Source organism: Benincasa hispida, chromosome 8 (genome assembly GCF_009727055.1).
Source record: "Benincasa hispida cultivar B227 chromosome 8, ASM972705v1, whole genome shotgun sequence".
Classification (NCBI taxonomy): Eukaryota; Viridiplantae; Streptophyta; class Magnoliopsida; order Cucurbitales; family Cucurbitaceae; genus Benincasa; species Benincasa hispida.
This window is the reverse complement of record NC_052356.1, coordinates 21,866,900-21,887,370: the sequence shown is the minus strand read 5'-3', so window position 1 is coordinate 21,887,370 and position 20,471 is coordinate 21,866,900. Positions and strand designations below refer to the sequence as shown.

Genomic DNA, 20,471 nt, shown 5'->3' with positions numbered 1-20,471 from the left:
TAATGATGTCTCCAGAGATGAGGTACTGCAAGAGGTATCATATGCGAACAGTTGGTCATAGTGTGGCGTACCTTGAGAATTACTTGGGTTGCAGTCCAGAGGGTTACCTTGATCCTCTTGATAACTAAATTGATAGAAACTATGGCCCTCCTGATTGAGATTCTCATCCAAACCAAAAATTGGGTGCCCCCCTAACCAGGGTTATGGTTGTTACCCAATGCTTCATCATACATAGTATATACGGATTGTTGATTCCATGGGCAGACATCTACTGGATGTATCTCTCCCAATTTAATGCAATCCATAGCAGTGGTATGAGTCACCGCATTAACTTGCGTTTTTCCTTGGGAAAGAGTTCTCTATTGATTAGCCACCGTCTGGAGGAGCGATGTCATCGTGGTCATTTGCTCGACCAATGCGCTCATAGTGTCCATTGGCACATCGGCCCTTTCTACTTTTTCTGGCTCCAGACCTCTTACCTCAAGCCCAGTATCAATCCATTCATCAGAATGTCGCGATATGCGATCCAATATGCTCTTTGCTTCCATATATGACATTCATTAATCCTCTTTCTGCGGAGGAGTCGGCAACTGCTTGCATTGATGGGTCCAAGCCATTGTAAAAGGCTTCCATCAAAATACTATCAGGTGTCTCGATATGCAAACAGTTCTTTACTAACTGTTGGAATCGCTCCCAGGCGGTGCTCAAGGTTTCATAACCCTTTTGTTCGAAATTCAAAACCTCCTTCCACCTCCTTGCATTGAAGGATGGAGGGAAAAATTTGTTCATGAACCTATCAACCAACTGCTCCCATCCATTAATTTTGCCTGGCTCTAATGCTTGAGCCCACCTCTTTGCTTCATCCCGCAATGTATACAGGAATAGATATAGTTTAAGACTTTCTTGAGTTATACCAGGAATGGAGAATGCGCTACACCTGTCTACAAAATTAGTCAAATGTGCGTGTAGGTCTTCTCTTTGTAATCCTCTGAATTGTCCCACATTCTGAATTATTTGAAGCATGATAGGTTTTATTTCAAAGCTTGCATTTCCCTCAACTACTAGTCTTGAAATCCCTGGTGAAAAATCATAGAAAACTAGCGCTGCATATTCCCTCATAGGGATGTTCTGGTCAGCAGCAAGAAAAACAGGATCTTGCACTGGTAAATCTCCCCTCTGGTTTCCAGCTGGTGCCATATTCTCATCAGCCATACTTCTTCACCAATTAATTCAGCCCCGATGAACTCTACACGAAGAATACACTTGATCTCTAGGTCCACTTAGAGTTACCAGATCACCCCAGCACTCCTAAGTCGTCAGACTGCTCTCCACGTGAAACAGTCAATACAAAGAGATCTATCATGCATATAACATGAAAATATTCAACGTTAACCATTAACCAAGTCCCTGGCAACGGCGCCATAAACTTGTTACGCTGTGTTGGTTTACGATATGAAGTGCTTACAATGATGCGATACTACTTCTAAATATGCGTTAATTATGGATGTTCATGTAGTATGTCATGCGTTGTCACAAGTTTCCTTACGATGGAACCAAGTGTAATTTCACTGCAAGTTTCTCGATGTGATCCGAGGTCAAACACGAGGACTGGTTTAGGTTATTGTGGTATGTTTATGATACATGCGACTAGGTTTTCAATCTTTAAAAGTATGTTTGTACAAGTATATAAATTTCAATAAAATAAAGGAAAGCAGTAAAGATGCGATAAAAACATAAAAATACAGTAAACCAAAGCTAGATGATACAAGATACAAACTTCATGTACAAGATGCTGGGATCACGGCTGGCTGTGAAAGTTATGCAAAGACGTAGGATGCGACGACAAGTCTTATGAACAGGATAGAAAGAGAAAGACAAATAATATAAACAACGCAAGTTCTTAATCGGATTGAAGCTACAAATACTGTTCCGATCTTCTCTTTGCGTACACCTCTCAGTGATCGGCCGCGCTCCCACATGTCTGTGGTGAAGTAGAGACTAACGTAATGAACGCAAGGTTGCTTCCATGTCTGGAAGTACTACTCATTTTAGTTAACGCATTCTTCTGACCTTCTCTCGACATATCAGAATGACATCTTCACTTCTGCTCTCACAGGTGAAGATTCTGTCTAGCATGCTTTAGCTAAACGTATTTTATATCTTTATTATAGATTAAGTACTTAGTAATTCATATTGCTCATCAGGGGGTTAAGAAGACATCATGAAGAAAGTGATTGATGGGTGAATGAAAATAGACAGAAAATGGTAAATGGATTCTATTGAAACATTTAATATTTTTTTTAAGCGTTTGATACATGGTGTGTGAATGAAGAGATAAAGAAAACATGAAATGCACAATGAAAAAGAGATTTGACAGATACAAATAAGTGCCAATGTCTTGGCATAGATTTGAGGAGATCTACTTGTCGGGTAGGATGGATTTGATGGTAGGAAGAGCTTCCCTTTCAGGCTTGCTCCACCGATAGCAAGGATCTTTGCATAGAGCTTCCGATCGGGTGTATGGCAAGTTAGATCTGAGATTCACCTCTCGGCCTTATCTTGTCTTCTTCCCGGATTTCTTCTCTTAAGCACTCAGCTCAAACTTTTCTCTCTACAATCTAGCAGCACTTAGCCCCGAATCAAGTAGCATACCTTTTCTCTGAAATCAATGGGGTATTTATGGATGTAGATCTTTGACTCCGGCCTTGTGGTCCACACTGATTGTTATGGTAATTCTGAAGATGGAGGATATTATTCCTTCTATTATGCAATCAAACCGTCAATTCTGCACAACCGTTAGTTGTACATGTGTCTCAATCCTCCGCTCTTGCGTTGCTCAACTGCATCTTTCGATCATGGGTTCACATGCGGTGTTGTTTTTATTATCGCATGCGGTTGAAACACAGCTCTGGATCAACTGTCGCATTGCGCCACCACTGTCTCTTATACACATCTAGATGTGTATAAGAGACAGTGTCTGTGGTGAAACAGAGAATAACGTAATGAACGCAAGGTTGCTTCCATGTCTGGAAGTACTACTCATTTTAGTTATACACATCTAGATGTGTATAAGAGACAGGTCTTATCCCATCAGGCTGATCTACAAGATCCTATACTGAGTTGAAGTACATCGATTCCATCTCGAGATCTATGGCCTTGACCCATTCATCCCGGTCGACATCCTTCATTTCCTTTGATAAGACAACAGATCCTCAACGTCGCCATCTACTACCATAGCAAGGATTTCCATGAAACCTAGATAGTGAATGGATGGGTTCGCAACCCTCCCACTGTGTCAAGGTTCCCTCAACTCTTGAGGTGGAACCGACCTACTAGATGAACTACCACCAACAACTCTTGCTGATGAAGTAGGCTCTTCAACAACTCTTGTTGAAGTTTTAGTAGTTTCATTGGAAAACTCACACAAAGACTTTACTACGTGGATTGTGCTCCCTTATATGATCCTCCTCAAGGAAAGTAACATTCGTGGAAACAAAGACCCTATTTTCTAATGGATCATAAAAATAACCCCCTCGTGTACCTTTGGGGTAGCTTACAAAAAGGCATAACCCCGACCGTGGTTCCAACTTCTTGGGATTTTCCTCAAGCACATGTACAAGGAAACCCCAAATGCGAAAGTAACATAAACTAGCTTTACGCCCATTCAACAACTCCAGATGTGTTCTTGAAATGAATTATATGAATCTAGTTTTAAATGTTGTAGTAGCTCTTACTAGCCGAGAACTAACTACCTTTGAGGAAGCAATAAGTTGTGCTAATGCGAAGGATTGGATTGAGGCAATGAATGAGGAGATACATTCACTAAAGGTGAATGACACTTGGTTCTTGGTTCCTCTACCAAAAGGGTATAAACCTGTTGCTTCTAAATGGAATTTTAAACTTAAAGAAGGAGTATCCTGTGATCAAAAGCCTACGTTCAAAGCTAGATTGATTGCAAAGGGGTTCATTCAAAGGGAAGGAATAGATTATATGGAGATTTTCTCTCATGTATTAAAACAGACTTCCATAAGATTTCTTCTATCCTTAGTTGCTCAAAATAATCTAGAATTGTATCAACTAGATGTCAAAACTGCCTTTCTTCATGGACATCCAGAGGAGACAATCTATATGACGCAACCTACAGGATTTGAAGTTAATGGAAAAGAAAATCTCTTTTGCTTACTCAATAAGTCTATATATGGGTTAAAAAAATCACCTAGATGTTGGTATAAAAGATTCAATGACTATATTTATAGCATTGGGTTCAAAAGAAGCTAATTTGACATATGTGTTATGTAAACACAGGTTCGTACAAGGACAAAGTTTACCTACTCATATATATAGATGACATGTTGCTGGCAAGTAGGTCTAAAGAAGATCTAACCCATGTAAAAACCTCTTAAAAAGAGAGTTTGATATGAAGAACTTAGGAGAAGCAAGCAAGGTCCTAGGAATAGAGATCCATAGGAATAAAGAAAAGTCTATTCTAAGCATCAGCCAGTCCAACTATTATGAAAAAAATCCTTAAAAGTTTCAACATGATTGATGCCAAACCTGTGAGCTTACCCATTGTTCAGCACTTTAAGTTTTACTCGCTAACTCTCCTAAGGATTCTGACCAAGCACACCAGAAACAGATGGTTGTCATACCCTAATGTAATCCTGATCTCTACTAGACCTGATCTCTCATATTCAGCTAGCTTAGTTAGTAGGTATATGTCTAATCCTAGTAAGAGACACTGGGAGGCTTCTAAATGGATCCTAAGATATCTAGTTTGGTCTAAAAACTCTAAGTTAGTCTATCAAAGGTCAGCTGAACCAAAACTAGAGCTTTATGGATATGTTGATGTTGACTATGCTGGTGATTTAGACAAAATGAGGTCCTTAACAGGTTACCTTTTCCTTTTTGGTCCTAATCTAATCAGCTGGAAAGCATCACTTCAGCCTATAGTAGCCATATCTACAACTGAAGCTGAATATATGGCTCTAACTGAAGCAATCAAAGAGGCTTTGTGGCTTTAGGGACTACTGAAAGACTTTGGAATAGATCAAACAATAGTGAAACTCTACTGTGATAACCAAAGTGCTATCCATTTTTCCCGAAATCCACAATTCCATTCTATAACAAAGCACATTGATATCAAATATCACTTCATTAGAGATAAAATTGAGACAGGGGAGATAGAAATTCGAAAAGTCCATACTGAAGGAAATAGAACATGAGGATTTCCATAAGCAGTGGAATGATTGTTCCGAATTCCATTCGTATTTGAACATTTGCAATTACAATCAACAAACGGAAACTACATGCTATGCATAAAACAAAATTATAGCATGCTTAACAAAGATCAAGGAATAAAGAATCATACCTTTGAAGACTCGTCTTCAAACACCCTTGATCACGAACACTCGAACAATCAGCAATACAGCAATCACGAAGCTAAAACACTACGATTGCAACACAACACAATCACAGCGATCTCTAAGATCATGAACACAGCAAACAGCCTCTAAAAATCCTGAACTATGTCGAGTTGAGTACGACACCACCACAATGGCTACCTTGGTATTCTTAGTGTGAGAATCCAAAAGTGTGGGCTCTGTGTGGACTAGGTTAGAGGGAGAGACCAAAGGAACAATCGTGTAAACGATTGAGCAAGTGGGAGATGATAAAGTCTATCGTATAGATGATGCCCAATCGTTTAACAAATGTTATGCGATCGTTTGGCAAAAGCTCCGTGGTCATTTAGCTAAGGCCAGCTAAGTGAACTATCATGTAATGTTACTTCGTGATCGTCTAGTCTCTCTTCAGCTATCATATAGTGAATCTCATTCACTTGACAGCCACCGTGAGTCTTTCCGAGAATGGAAAATCTCAATCATCAACACCTAAATTTAGGAAAACATTTTTCCTTTTATCTCACGGTTACCATGAAACTACCAATAATCTCCCACTCAATTGGTTATTAGAGAAAAGACATAATTATCCAATAATTAATATTATTATAAATATATATGATAACCAACTTACCATAGTATATTTATAACCTATAGCTTTAATATTTTATCTAATGAAACATATAAACCATACTTCTTTTTCTATTTCATGGTACTTAATGTAAATCTCATTTACATTAATCCTCCACTTGATGTATCTCATACATCACACCAATCATATCATATATAATCGAATTACCTCTTGTTAATTTGAACATTTCAAATCAACACCAAGAATTGATTCTCAACTTGAATCCATTGAGCTACCAAGGGGATCCTTATGAACCTGTAGCTCAAAGCTCCAATGGTACGTGAATACTGACTAAACTCTTTAGTCACGGGATCCACCATCCGTTAACTGCCAGGCACTCCACTAAAGACCGATAGCTAAACACTCTTTACTACAGATATATTATGTGTCCATATCAACACAAATTGCTCGTAAGTATAGCTGGGCCAATAATCGTTATACCTCTATAGTTACATCTAACTTCTTAAGTACCACTAATCCCTCTAATAAACATAAGTCATTGTCCTACTATGACTGAGTCCTCTCTTCGAAAAAGAAGCTATGGCCACTATGTTCAAGACTCGGAATCAGCCCTTAAGGGAGCAATCTATCTACTTACCCCTGCTTCGGGGAAAGAGTGAATTCCATCTTATGTAGCTGAGTTCCTAGCTCCCAATTCAAACAAATCCCCAAAAAGGTAGGCATGTTGAGTTGGCAATTTGGCCACTCTCACCCATACTAATCAAAGGACCGCTCTTCAAAGGCAGAAGTTCCCAAAACACTCAGGATTGAGGTCATGTCACCTATGGTCGTTAAGGTGAGATGTAAGTCTCCAATATCAATGGTGTTATATATAGAGACGAATCATCTCGTGGTTCGGTCTTATACAAACTCTTTATATAGAATATCCCTAATCGCATGTCTCCACATGAATGGTCAGGATCTACCATCTATAGTAGTTCACAACACTTGCAAACCTCTACAAAGCGGGTCGTATCCGTAACATCACCAAGATCAGGTATCCCTCCTTAACTCTTATACTACAGACCTATTTAGGATATCACTTAAGGCATGATCCACTTGTATATCTCATATACATGCTTAAGTTTACATACAATAACCATGGAGCTTTGTTTATTGGATATGAGTAAATGTCAGATAAAATAACTCTTATTTTATTCATAACAATGTGTATGGATTACAAACTACGAGACTTTTGGAGAATTAGGACACAAATCCCAACACATACTTCTGACAATGTCGCTGATATGTTAACTAAACCTGTTACAAAGCTTAAATTGTTTAAATGTTTATAACAAGTTGGTTTTGAGCTTCTAAACATAGGGTAGACAATCCCGTCAGAATCAGGAAGATCATGATGATTGCAAGGAATTGGAGTCAAGGTGGAGAATTTGAAGAAGCTTTGACTCAAATACCTCAGATTTTTTGTTTGTTTATAACTAACATGTAACAGTCAGCTGGTATATCCTTATAAATACCACTGATTTTGAATTCAAATTACAGAGAGTTATCGTTATTTCTTAGTTTTCTGCAAACAACAAATATGTAAGCAATCTTTATTAAGTAATAGATTTCAAATCTTCCCATGGACGTAGACAACCTTGCCGAACAATGTAAACATTGTGTCTCTTTCTTCTTCTCTTATCTTTCTTGTTCAATCGAGTACTTCTTTTTTGCAAATTGTGCGCCAATCGTTTACATTACAAATCACATCGAGTAATCAAGTTATCGAGTCAATCGTGCATCGATTCATCGTTATTGAGTAGATCCAAGTACATCATTTTCACCTTCGAGTTGCACCGAGTATCGTTCAAGAACCGTCGAGTATGATTGAGTATTAACTCTGTTGTCATCGAGTTGCATCGAGGATTTAATAGAGACTAGTCCGACGAGAAGGGAATTCTGATCAAGATCATGTAGCAAGGAGTCGAGCATCGAGTTTCGAGTATTGAGGATTTGGTAGAATTGATTTGAGCCATTTCTTCATCTCTTCATCAGTGATCTTGAGTATTTGAGACTTGTCACTACAAGAATTTTGGGCTTTAATGTCGATTGAAAAAAGTGAAATCAGATGTATAATGTCGATTTTGTTTTTTTTTAAAAACGAATCTTTAATATCGGTTTTAAACCGACATTATGGGGGTACCTTTAATGTCGGTTTTAAACCGACATTGTAGGGGTACCTTTAATGTCGTTTTAAACCGACATTAAAGACTCGCTTAATTTTTCCATCTTCACTCTCCCCCTATTTTCTTTTTCCTTTCATTCTCACACTTCCCTCTTCAGACCCTCTTCGTTCTCACTTCTCTCTTCCAAACCCTTGCCAATGGTAGCGTAACCCGCACCGCCGTGCAACCCATGCAGGTCTGTCTCTGTGTCTTATACACATCTAGATGTGTATAAGAGACAGGGTGAAGAGTCTGTCATGGTGTAGATCTAGCTCGGATCTGAAGTCGCACCCAGTCGTTCGTGATGTAGATCCTTTCATTCATCCGTCGTCGACCGCACCCAGTCACTCGGATTTGAAGTCCATATCTGAAGCTGTCTCTTATACACATCTAGATGTGTATAAGAGACAGCCCTAATCTTTCTCACTTCTCTCTTCCAAACCCTTATCATTCATCCATCGATCGTGGGTGAAGAGTCTGACATAGTGTAAAACCTGTCTCTTATACACATCTAGATGTGTATAAGAGACAGCTGTATGATCGTATAGGCAAGCGCTAGACGATCATATAGGCGGGCGCTGGGCGATTGAGATACACCTGTCTCTTATACACATCTAGATGTGTATAAGAGACAGGTTTTAACCGACATTGAAGGTGTCAGTTTAAAACCGACATTAAAGACAACCAACATTAAAGGGCTTTAATAACACTATCTTTAATGTCGATTGTCAACCGACATTAAAGCCCTTTAATGTCAGTTTAAAACCGACATTAAAGACAACCAACATTAAAGGGCTTTAATAACACTATCTTTAATGTCGGTTTAAAACCAACATTAAAGCCCGAAATTCTTCTAGTGTGTGAAGGGTCTTTAGCCCAACAGTTTCTCCATCTCAAGGAAATTTTTTTTGGAATGTTCTTCCTTATGATAGATAAAATACTTCAAGGTTGGCCTCTCTCTATACGTTTTCTAATTTTTGTTGGAGTGATTCTTCTTCCACTAATTTTTGCTATTAGAATAAAGAGATTCTACACCATTAGCACTCTTACCTTCTGTCTTAAGCTCAAATTATTTTCTCCTTAAAGTTGTAATGAAAGCATCTACTGTCACACCTCAAAGTTGATTTTACCTCTTTAAAGGTGTCATGAAATGAGTTAATCAACAAAGCAGCTTCACTTTCTACCCTGAGCTTCTCCCCGAAATGATTAAACCCATTGATAATTCTCTTGAATTTATTTAGATTCTCATTTAAGCACTTGGATTGGTTCATTTTGAAAGATAAAAAATTTTTCTCGCATGTAAAGCTTGTTAGATAGGTCCTTTTTTTCATGAGAGTCTTCAATTTCTCCCAAACTTCATGTGTTGTGTTTTCATTTATGGCTTGCTTAAGTATGTCATCTGAGATGTTGAGAATTAAGGTTCTATAAGCAATATTTTGTCTATCTTTAACACTCATTGTGCCATTAAAACTATATGTCTATGGTTAATGCAAAATTAGATAAATAAAAATACAATTCAAGATCCTAAAGGTTTTGCCTTAGGGTTAGTGTAAAAAACAAAGGTTTATGTCTAAGCTCTTTTCCTAGATTGCTTTTATGAAAACCAAGTTTTATTAAACTTTTTTAGTATTAAACTCGGCTCTTGTATACTAATTTAGATAATCAATCTAGACTAATAATGGAAATAAACACAATAAAAGCAAACCATGCTGTGGAAATGAACAAAGTTACTTTTTATGCATAAAAGGCTTATTCTCCTCTCTTGTGCTATTTACGTATTTGAATCTCAAGAAGGAAATTAGCTCATGTTAGAAGAAATAAAACAATTAAACAATAAAGATGAAAAGCATAAAAAAAGAAAATACAAAAATAAAATGAAGAATAATGAAAGACTTGTATTAAAACTAATAAGAACAAGAATACAAAACTTGAAATCAAATAATATTTATAAACTAAAGAAAATCGTAAGATAGTTGAAGAAAAATACAAGATATAGAAGCTAAAAGAGTACTGAAAATTAAGTGCAAAAACCATAGAATACACAATAAAGAAAAATTCTAAGGTCGAGAATGTCCTACTACAAGCTTCCTCAGTCAACTCAACTTCCTTTGTCACGGATAGTTGGATCTTAACATGCTCGATCTTTTGATAAGGATGAATCAAATAGATAAGTAGCAAGAATTCAAGAATATTACATAAAACAAAGAACAACAACTGCTTGGATCGAAAATTGGAGAGACAGTCTAAGATGGCTAGAAAATGTATGAAAACTCGTGCTTCAATCCTTAACTTCATGTCCTGTTTATCGCCTCCAAGCTAGGATTTTTAATTAATACATAAACTTGTTTCATGTCAAAATTTAGTATAAAAACCATTGATTGACACTGATAGACTTCTATGAACATCTATCACATAGTATCAATGATAGACTTTTATCCGTTTATATCACTGATAGACACTGATATTACTTCCATCAGCCTCTATCAAAAAAGATTAAATTTTGCTATTTTATGTAAATAGTTCTCCTTATTTTTTTTTTATTTTTGAAAATTCTCCAATTTTAATTTAACAAAAAAATTGAGTTTATATTATGGAATACTATATTTGTTGTTGTTTTTATTTTTTCTAATATAATTATGTAGTTTAAAATTTGAAAATCAAAATTTGGATACATTGAAAACACAAAAATGTTTATTTTCAAAATTTGCATTGTTTATATCACAAAATCAAAAATAGTTTTCGAAAACAGAATTTAGATTGCATACCAAACGCAATATTCAGTGAACTTAGTGAATCTGAAAACATAAAACAAAATTTGAGTTGTCTACCAAATAGTCCCTTAGCTATTTAGAGCTAAACAATTCTCATAAAGTAAACTTCATCATTCACCTAAAATATCTATTGGAACCACCACTAGACTTTGTTGGACCACCATCACCACTTAACTTGCACTTGTGTAACCCAAAATGTATTAACACATCCTTGACTTGTATTTGCCACAAGTCCAAATAGTTCATTCCATCAAATTTCTCTAAATCAAACTTTACTAAACTCAAAGCTTGCCACCTATTTCATTCCTAGTAAATCAACAAATAGTAAACAACCTACACTATTCACAATATTGTATCATGTATCTAGTAATTCCTTTCTTATTAGAAGTTTAGTCAATGTTACAATCATAGAGCAAACTCCTAAATTTAAGAGACTATAAATCCAAAGCTAGAAGTAAATCTCTCAATACCACCAATAAGCAGAAAAAAAAATTAAAAGAATGCATAAAATTAGGAACACGAGAATAATATGAAAAATCTGCATACTCAGAGAAAACCCACAATCCACCATAAAGAAATCCACTATGTAAAAAAATGTTACAATCACACAGAATTCTTCCCAATTCCTATTACAATAGCACTCTCTTAAAACTTTTGTAGTACTCACTCTTTAATTTCACACTCAAACCAAAGAATACAAAAAGAAATTTAAATAGAGTTAGCAGACTCAAGTTTAAAGTGTTTCTAAGGGGCGATTTGGGCGCTGAATTGAGATAGGATGTCTGAAATTCATATGTCTGAGTTCATATATCTGTTGAGTTGTTGAGTTCATGTCTGGGTATCTGATGCAATTTTTTTAATTCTAAAAAATATGCTTTTATGATTACTATTTTTGTTTTGAAACTTATTTATTCAATAATTCTAACCATCTCTGTTTGAATAAAATATGGTTTACAATTTTTTTTCGTTTAATTTTTAGAACTTTCTTTCTTTCTTTCTTTCTTTCTTTTTTTCTTTTTTTCTTTCTTTCTTTCTTGGGCTATGAACAACAATTAACTCATTACATTTCTTGTGGAAATATGGTTAAATAAAATGAGAAACTAAAACGAAATCAAAATTTCTTATTCTAGCTAATTTTTCTCCATAAATTTCATTATCATCTTCTTTTTTTTTCTTTTTTTTCTTCTTTTTTTCTTTTTCTTTCTATTGTTGCTCTATATTTTTACTATGTCATGATTTTTTAAAAAAAATTAAATCTCCCCCATCATCATAACAACAAATGGAATGTCACCACATTTCTTCAACAGTTTCACTTTCATTTCCTCTAAATTTGGAGGATCATTCGAGAAAAAATCTTTATTTTTCACTAATTCTTGCTAGAAAATGTTCCAAGAAAATTTTTTCATTTTATGATTTTTTTTTTTTTTTTGGTTATATGTTACATACTTTTCAACAACATATATACTTTTCGTCTAAATATCTTTAACACTCGTTTGATATGGGAATTCGTTACGTATAAATATTGCACTTAATGTAAACAAAATAATATTTTTTATATAATCAAAATCCCTACAACATACTTTAACAGTCATCAGTTTTATAGTAGTCGGAAGTGGTTGTTGAAATTGATTATCGAAGATGATTTTTGTTGGAGTTTGAAATCGGAGGTGGTTGTCGAAGCCTAAAGTTGGTCACATGAAGGTGTACTAGAGTTGGTTGTTGAAGTTTATCATCGGAGGTGGTTTCAAATCCCAGAGTTGGTCAGACGAAAGTAGTCATCGAAGTTGATCATCGAATATGATTTTTGTTGGAGATTGTAGTCGGAGGTGACTTTCGAAGTTCGAAGTTAGTCACATGAAGGTTGCATTAGAGTTGATTGTCGGAGTTTTTCGTCGAAGGTGGTTGTCAAAGCCTCGAGTTAGCCGTCGGAATTGTTCACTCAAAGGTGATCATTGAAGGTGATTTTCATCGGAGTTTGTAGTCGAAGGTAGTTGTCGGAGCCTATAAAGGTGGTTGTCGGAGTTGGTCATCGAAGTTTGTTGTCGAACTCAATTGATCGTCGGAGTTCGCAGTGTGAAGGTGGTTATCAGAGTTGGGTAACCGAGGTGGTTATTGGAGGCCAGAATTGGTTGTCAGAGTTGGTCGCGCAAAGGTTGGCAGAGCTCAAAGTTGGTCGCCGGAGCTTTCATCGGAGGTGGTCTTCGGAGTCCAGATATTCGTCGTCGAAATTGTCATTGGAGATGGTTGTCGAAACCCGGAGTTAGTCGTCGGAGTTTGGAAGACTTAGTTGACCAAATCACTTTGCAAATAACCAAAAATAATTACAATTGGGAGATTAAGGCCATAGTATTTATTGCAATTGCTGCTAATTTTGCAAGCAAATTCGTTATGTTCTAACAATCAAACCCTGGTTTTTGACAAATTTGACATAATTTTGGCCAACCCCTCCAACCCCGTGGAGAAAATGTGCTAGAACTAAATGAGCCTTTTGTTGAATTAGTACCCAAATGACCTAAGCCCAAGCCTCCATGGAGATTGAAGTGTGGAATTCATTGTAGTCATGGACAGGCCATTCCATATGAACAACAACCTCTTCATCCTGCCTATTTTCTTTAATAGACACAATACGAGATTTGTTAATAGTGTACAAGGCAAATTGTACCACAATAGAATTAGACCTAGATATGAAGGAATCGAGAGATATGTCTGCAAGGGATGATATAGTGACATTGATCAAAATAAACCAAGTTACAAGTGTGTCACTATAAGAACGAAGGACTGATCTATGTTGTGTTTGCGTGCCTATAGGTTATTTAAAATGTGTCTTCACGTATTGAACCTTCAAAAAATCTTCAAACTTGCAAAACAAAACGAGCACTAAAATATTAATCAAAACTTAAAACCTTTTAGCTTGACTGATGATTTAAAATAATACAGTAAATTGGCACCAAAAGGTTTTATAACCCCCTTCATTAGAGTCTTCGTAGGATACTCTCCATTTATTGTTTAGACCACAGGAGCATTGCTTTTCTTCAAAATAGTTATCTAGACATTTCTTAAATATAAAAATGAAAAAATAATTCAACCTCAAAGCAAGTACAAAGCCGTTATCAAAATAATTTAAACTTCTCTAGGTAGCTAAAGAAACAGCAAGGGTGGTGGATATGCGAGTGCCACTAATAAAAGAATGAGAATCACTTGAATTAAGCAACAAAGAACCATATCAATATTCACTAATTGGTGAGTTAACTAAAAGATGTTTCTTAGGAATGAAAATAATCTAAGTACTGTTTCACAGTAATACCCTGTCACAACACCTTCAAAAATATTGTTGATGGGAAAATGCGAGTTAAAGAAATGGGAGTCATAAAACAAGACCCAGCCATTTCTCTATGGCGAATACTGTTCAGAAACATCAACTCTAGTTTCCACTCTTTTGTCATTAATGAATTCATAAATGCCGCCGAAGATACCTCCCGATGTTTACTCCGATTTCTGCTTTGATAGTCTGCTCGGGCGAGAAGTCCTCAACCCACTAGTAAGCCTTCCAATGAATTTCAGAATCTCGTCTATTATGATCACGGGCAATGCCACGGCCAAAACCAAGAGCCATTCGTTCAAGGACAGTGGGACAATGCCGAAAATCTTGGCGAGGAATGGCACATACAGAATCAAGAAATGCAAGCCAAATGAAACAGACATGGCAAGGAGAAGCCACGGGTTAACCCAAGGGGGCATTGTCAACAAGCTTCCATCCTCGGAGAGGGCATTGAGGGAATTGAACATCTCAATGGCGACCAAAACAGAGAGTGAGAGGGTTGATGCCTTGATCTTGCCTGAGCGGAAGTACTCGCATGGATCTGAATCAAAGCTGAAGACGTCATCCCCAGCTGTGAAGGGCGACACGGAGAATCCTTCCCAAGACGGGCACTGACCCCAGTTGGCAAGCTGAGAGTAAGAGACTAGACTGTGACCATCTCCAGACAGGTCGATGCCCAAGAATGAACCATGTGTGTACCAAATAATAAATACTCCTACAGTTGCTAACCCTACGTAAAGTCCAATCACCTGATCATCAACGTATGAAAATTAGACTTTCATCTGATAGAAAGTTGCGGGAAAAGTACAAAATGACATCATTTCACGCGAAAGGTATTTATTATTATATAGTTAGTTAAAGGAAGTGATGGTGCAAATACCAAATAGCGGAACAAAATCCAAGCCGTGATCAATGAGTCGTCACTTTTTCTTGGCGGTTTCTTCATTATATCGCTATCAGGTGGATTAAATCCCAATGCAGTTGCTGGGGGTCCATCTGTAACAAGATTAACCCAGAGAAGCTGAACAGGGATCATCCCTTCGGGAATACCCAGTGCTGCTGTCAAAAATATCGATGCAACCTCACCAATATTCGAGGAAATCATGTACCTACAATCATTTTTTGGCATTTGAAAGCAATGGTCAATACTAAATCCTATGAAGACGCCTGAACTTATTACAAAACAATTCTATAGGCAAAATGCAGAAGTTGAAACTGTTTAAACATATAACTGAAATCATGCATGCTTGATCAAGATATTCGTATTTGATGGCAATGACAGGCCAACAAAACTATATCTAATGGCATACTAGAATATTATCAACAAAAATGGATGAATGCTTGCTCAAGTGGAAGAAAAAGAAAAACCTAATAAAGGCCTTCATATTGTCGTAAATTGATCTGCCTTCACCAACTGCTGCGACTATGGTACTGAAATTGTCATCTGCAAGAACCATGTCGGAGGCTTCCTTTGCAACCTGGAAAAATAAATTCCACATGCAGCCGAATGTTAAAAAGGCAGACACCAAACCATTTAGATATAATCAGGGGTAGTTGGCTAGTTGTCAACATGCATGTGTATCCGAACCCTCAAAACTGGTTGAGAAAACCTATACTATGTACAAAATGCAAAAACAACAAACATTAATTTGCAACACGCCTCTTTTTTTTTCCTTCTTTTATTAAGTTCACGTGGGGTGGAAATTTGAGCACTTGACATTTTGGTCGAGAATATAATGGCAACCACAAGCATCTCAGTTTGTTCTAAATGGGAAAACGTACATTCACTCCAAATTTGATGAAGGGAAAAACTGCACGTATGTGTGACACGACTTATTTAAAATTCTATTTCACAGAAAAGAGCACATCAAAGTAAGTACCTCTGTCCCAGCAATGCCCATCGCAATCCCAATATCAGCCAACTTCAGGGCTGGTGCATCATTGACTCCATCTCCTGTCATTGCAACAACTTCACCATCTTCCTTCAGCAATCTTACTATCTCTTGTTTATGTCTTGGTTCAGCCCTTGAGAAAAGAAGTCCTCCATCTTGTCTTAGATGAACTTTCTGATCATCCCGGCTCATTGCCATGAATTCTTTTCCAGTTAAACTTCTGGAATTTATAGCTTCATGTTGTCCAAATACACCTATTTCTCGACATATGGCTTCAGCTGTGTTCTGGTTGTCCCCTGTGATAACCATGACACGAATACCAGCAGCTTTACAGTCTTCAATTGCTTGATGAACCTCTTTTCGTGGAGGATCCTACAAAAACGAATCGTGGTGCATAGATCAAGTCAATTGAAAAACTATTAAAAATAATAATAATAATTTACTTCGCTTACTATTACAGAATATTAAAAATTAAATAAATGATAAGACATCCACGCTGAGCCACTAACCCTTAACCCAACAAAGCCAGCAAAAATAAGATTGCTTTCAATTGTAGAGTATTTGGACGGGTCAAGTAGAAGCTGATGTGCTGGATGCTCTTCGTCACCAATAGTATAATTGGAAAATTCTGGAAGATCTTCCTTGTATGCAAAACCTAAACACCTTAATGCACTAGATGACATCTCACGCAAATAATCTAAGAGATATCTCTTCGAGTCTGCGTCCAAATTCACTATAGTTCCATCTAGCAGCTGAATAAATGAACTTCTATCCAAAAGATTTTCAACAGCTCCCTGCCACAATTCAGTCAAGAACCATCTTAAACAATTGAGAATTAACATATCACAATTAGGAGAAAGATGGGTGGATTAAAAGAAGCAATGAAGAAAATAGTCAGAAAGAAACATGTGATTACAATTACACGGAATTACTTGACAACAAAGAAATTAATGAAGGCTTCTTAAAAAGCAAAGGACAAAAATCGCAAGGCTGATTGATATTGATACCAAGCGTTACAACCTCAAAAGTTATGTAACCAATTCGAAGTTATGTAATCAATTCAATGTTCTCCTTCATGAGCTACTATGCGAGAAGAATTTAAGATGATCCAGAGAAAAGTAAAGTAATATGCAGAGAGAAATAGCACATTCACATAAAAAGGGAAAATTAAAAACAGCAAAATATAATATCTGAAAGTAGCAATGAAAATAAATTTTATGACCAAACCAAAAAAAGCTTAAATAATCAGATTATCAGAATATACCTTCACGAGTAATGATTTCTTCCCTGAGTTAGAATTTGTGATAACTCCCATGGATTTACGGTCTCGGTCAAACTCTAAAGTAGCAATGCGTTGCTCATTCTTATTCCAAGTTTGGCAGCATCCTTATCGATCATATTATCACGTCAAGAACATGTCAGTATAAAGATGCATAAGAAAGAAAATAAGACAATAATAACAGTAAAGAACTTACGCAGGACATCCTCATTAACATCAGCTAAACTTGAGTCGTATCCTTCAGGAAGCCCCATCTTTTCCACAAGGACCTTAACATGCAGATAAAAATCAGTAACAGAGATTACATAAAATGTACAACACAATTATTGTTTGGCATCAGCGCTTGTCTTCATTTTCAGGACATCTTAACAATGTTTCTTCATACTTTATCAACAGGCAGATCCATAGAACATAAAGAAGCCTATCAAACAATTACGCACTACAATAACCTCTTCACTATTAATATAAAAACAAATCTACCAGTGGTTACTTAAAGAAGACTTGAAAGCTTCCTAGTTTTTTCAGATTTCTTTGGTCGTGAGTTCAGCTTGTTATTATTTGTCCAATCAGGCAGGTGATTTTCAGTTCTTAGAGTAGAAACTAAAAACTTTTTAGCTTTCAAGGCCATGCAAGCCAAGGCACTCTTAAGAATTCTAACATCATCTAGGGACTTGTCTTTGACTGATAAAACTGCTGTCAGAATTAAGAGATGAGACAATTAGCAAAATGGCATAAAACCAATGCATCAAAAGGTTATGAGATTATTTGGTCACCACCTTCAATGCTGCTTCAGTAGGCATTCCATTTGCAACAAAATGATGGCCAGATCTTTCAACACCTGCATCATTACAAACGGCAGCAATCTTTGCCAACATTTGTAGATTAGCATCCAGTTGACCTCCAAGCCAACCAGTTATTCTTCCATCTAAAGGATCATATGTAGTCCCTTCCACATCAAAAGCTCGTAGAGTCCCAACACGAGAACCAAGAGCCACAATTTTCGCCACAGCCATCTGATTAGTTGTTAGAGTACCAGTCTTATCAGAACATATCACAGTTGTACAGCCAAGTGTTTCAACACTTGGCAGCTTACGAACAAGAGCATTTTTTTGGGCCATCTTCCGAGTACCAAGTGCCAAGCATGTTGTTATGACTGCAGGCAAACCTTCTGGAATTGCAGCTACAGCCAGTGCCACAGCAATCTCAAAGTAATATGTACATTTCTCAAATGAAAACTTGAAATTTGCAGGCCAACCATCAACATATTCCCAAGTGAGAAAGTATTTGACATTAATAAGCCAAACTAGAGCACAGATCACTCCAATTATTGCTGTTAAAAGCTCACCAAACTCATTCAACTTTTTCTTTAATGGCGTATCATCTTCACTCTGGGCTGCTTCTTGTATCTGAGAATGCACCAGCCCAAGTTCAGTGCTCATTCCTGTTTGGGTAACAATGCAAATACAATTTCCATTGACAACTGTTGTCCCTGCAAAAACCATACACTTTTTCCCTTGTATATCTGTATCTTCTGGCACAGCCTTAGTAGTCTTGCTCACTGCTTCACTCTCGCCTGTCAAGGAACCTTGCTCAACCCGAAAAGTAGAGCTGACTAAACGCAATACCCGCATGTCAGCAGGCACCTTATCCCCAACTCTGAGTTCTACTATATCACCGGGAACAAGATCTTTTGCAACAATTGAAGTACGTTTACCATTTCGTACTACTGAAGCCTGTTCAGACTGAATTTCTTTAAGAGCTTCCAATGCTTTCTCAGCATTGTTCTCTTGCCAAATGCCAACAATGGCATTAACGATCAATATCAAGAAAATAACTAGAGGCTCCACAAATGCTGTGATCTCCATCTCACCTCCTTCCTCTCCATCATACCACGCAAGAACAAAAGATACAACTGCTGCAGCTAATAGAATCCTAACTAGTGTGTCATTAAATTGTTCCAAAATCAGTTTGAAGATTGAAGTACCTTCATGTTTCTCCAATTCATTGTAACCATAGATCTTTCTCTTGTTTTCAACCTCTTCAGTTGATAATCCAAGATCAGGGTTCACTTGGTACTTCTCTAAGCATTCTCGTACATCCCTCGCCCAGGCTGGATACGTTTCTTTTTTCGATGAGGTAGCAGCAAAAATCTCTTTTTTCCCGTAGTTTTCCCCTCCTCTACCCATTTAGATTAGCAAATCTGTTTCGCCTGCAAATCATAACACAAAGAAAAACAAGAAGAATGCGATAATTTAGACAAAATCCAACGCACAACAACCAATTAACAAAAGTTCCAAAACTACAAAATCAAACGCCGGAATCTCAGTTTAATCCACTAAAAATTCACAATACCCGAGGAAATAATCAAACATTTAACACTTAAAAAATAAAATAAAACAAGACAAAAAAACACCCACTTCATATATCCTACTCAAACCCAACTGAAGATATAAACAAATCGTTCAAATTCAAACAAAATTAAAGCCGGTAATCCTCAGATCCGTAAGAAACAACAAACATCCTCTCCTCCCAAAACTTCCTCAACAAGCAAACAAGATCAAAACACGAAATCAAAGAAAGTCGATATAAAACAAAATCAACGGTAAACACAATCATTAATCTCATAATCACAATACAAAGTTACCAGAATTCCTGGATATTTGACGCTAGAAATGCTTCCGTTTCTCTCTCTAAAACTGGAATCGAGTGAATGAGAGAGAGAATCAAACCAATGTGACGCTTCCAGTGACGACGGACTGGAGAACAAGAAACCATGGAAGGGAATTGATTATAGGTTAAATAAGAGCGATTCAACCGCATGATCTGCTGCATCCGGGACTACGGAGCGCGAATCGTGATCTGATTTGATTCGGCCACGTGTTGAAATCTGGTGGTGGTATTTGTGATTTGTGGTGAAGGTGTATGGTAAGAAAAAATTGGGATCCACATGGAATTCGTTTTATCGTTATTAAAATAAGAGAAGCCACGAAGCTTCGTACTAGTTTCTCTTCGGAA

At 36.9% G+C, this 20,471-nt stretch overlaps 2 protein-coding genes across 2 annotated transcripts; one reads left to right on the top strand and one right to left on the bottom strand.

Moving 5' to 3' along the window:
• Positions 1-4,538: 4,538 nt before the first annotated feature.
• On the top strand, positions 4,539-5,021 carry LOC120083976 (secreted RxLR effector protein 161-like). The gene has a single exon (XM_039039882.1). It carries the CDS (start codon positions 4,539-4,541, stop codon positions 5,019-5,021), a length of 483 nt encoding a protein of 160 aa, XP_038895810.1.
• A 9,125-nt stretch (positions 5,022-14,146) lies between these two features.
• Positions 14,147-20,243, bottom strand: LOC120082616 (calcium-transporting ATPase 4, endoplasmic reticulum-type-like). Its single transcript, XM_039037867.1, has 9 exons — positions 20,101-20,243; positions 18,233-19,665; positions 17,653-17,725; positions 17,442-17,563; positions 16,687-16,971; positions 16,166-16,549; positions 15,654-15,763; positions 15,166-15,394; positions 14,147-15,034 (listed from the first exon to the last, which is right to left on the bottom strand). The coding sequence occupies exons 2-9, from the start codon at positions 19,640-19,642 to the stop codon at positions 14,450-14,452; spliced, it is 3,198 nt and encodes a 1,065-aa protein (XP_038893795.1). The 5' UTR covers positions 19,643-19,665; positions 20,101-20,243; the 3' UTR covers positions 14,147-14,449.
• Between the last annotated feature and the right edge of the window lie 228 nt (positions 20,244-20,471).

What these genes read in the sequence shown, in the direction of transcription:
- LOC120083976 (XM_039039882.1), top strand. Translation starts at nt 4,539, where the DNA reads ATGATTGATGCCAAACCTGTGAGCTTACCCATTGTTCAGCACTTTAAG.
- LOC120082616 (XM_039037867.1), bottom strand. Translation starts at nt 19,642, where the DNA reads ATGGGTAGAGGAGGGGAAAACTACGGGAAAAAAGAGATTTTTGCTGCT. An exon ending in CTACTGAAGCAGCATTGAAG is followed by an intron (nt 17,726 to 18,232) that starts GTGGTGACCAAA and finishes CTGCATGTTAAG; the next exon opens with GTCCTTGTGGAAAAGATGGG. An exon ending in TGTTAATGAGGATGTCCTGC is followed by an intron (nt 17,564 to 17,652) that starts GTAAGTTCTTTA and finishes ATGATCGATAAG; the next exon opens with GATGCTGCCAAACTTGGAAT.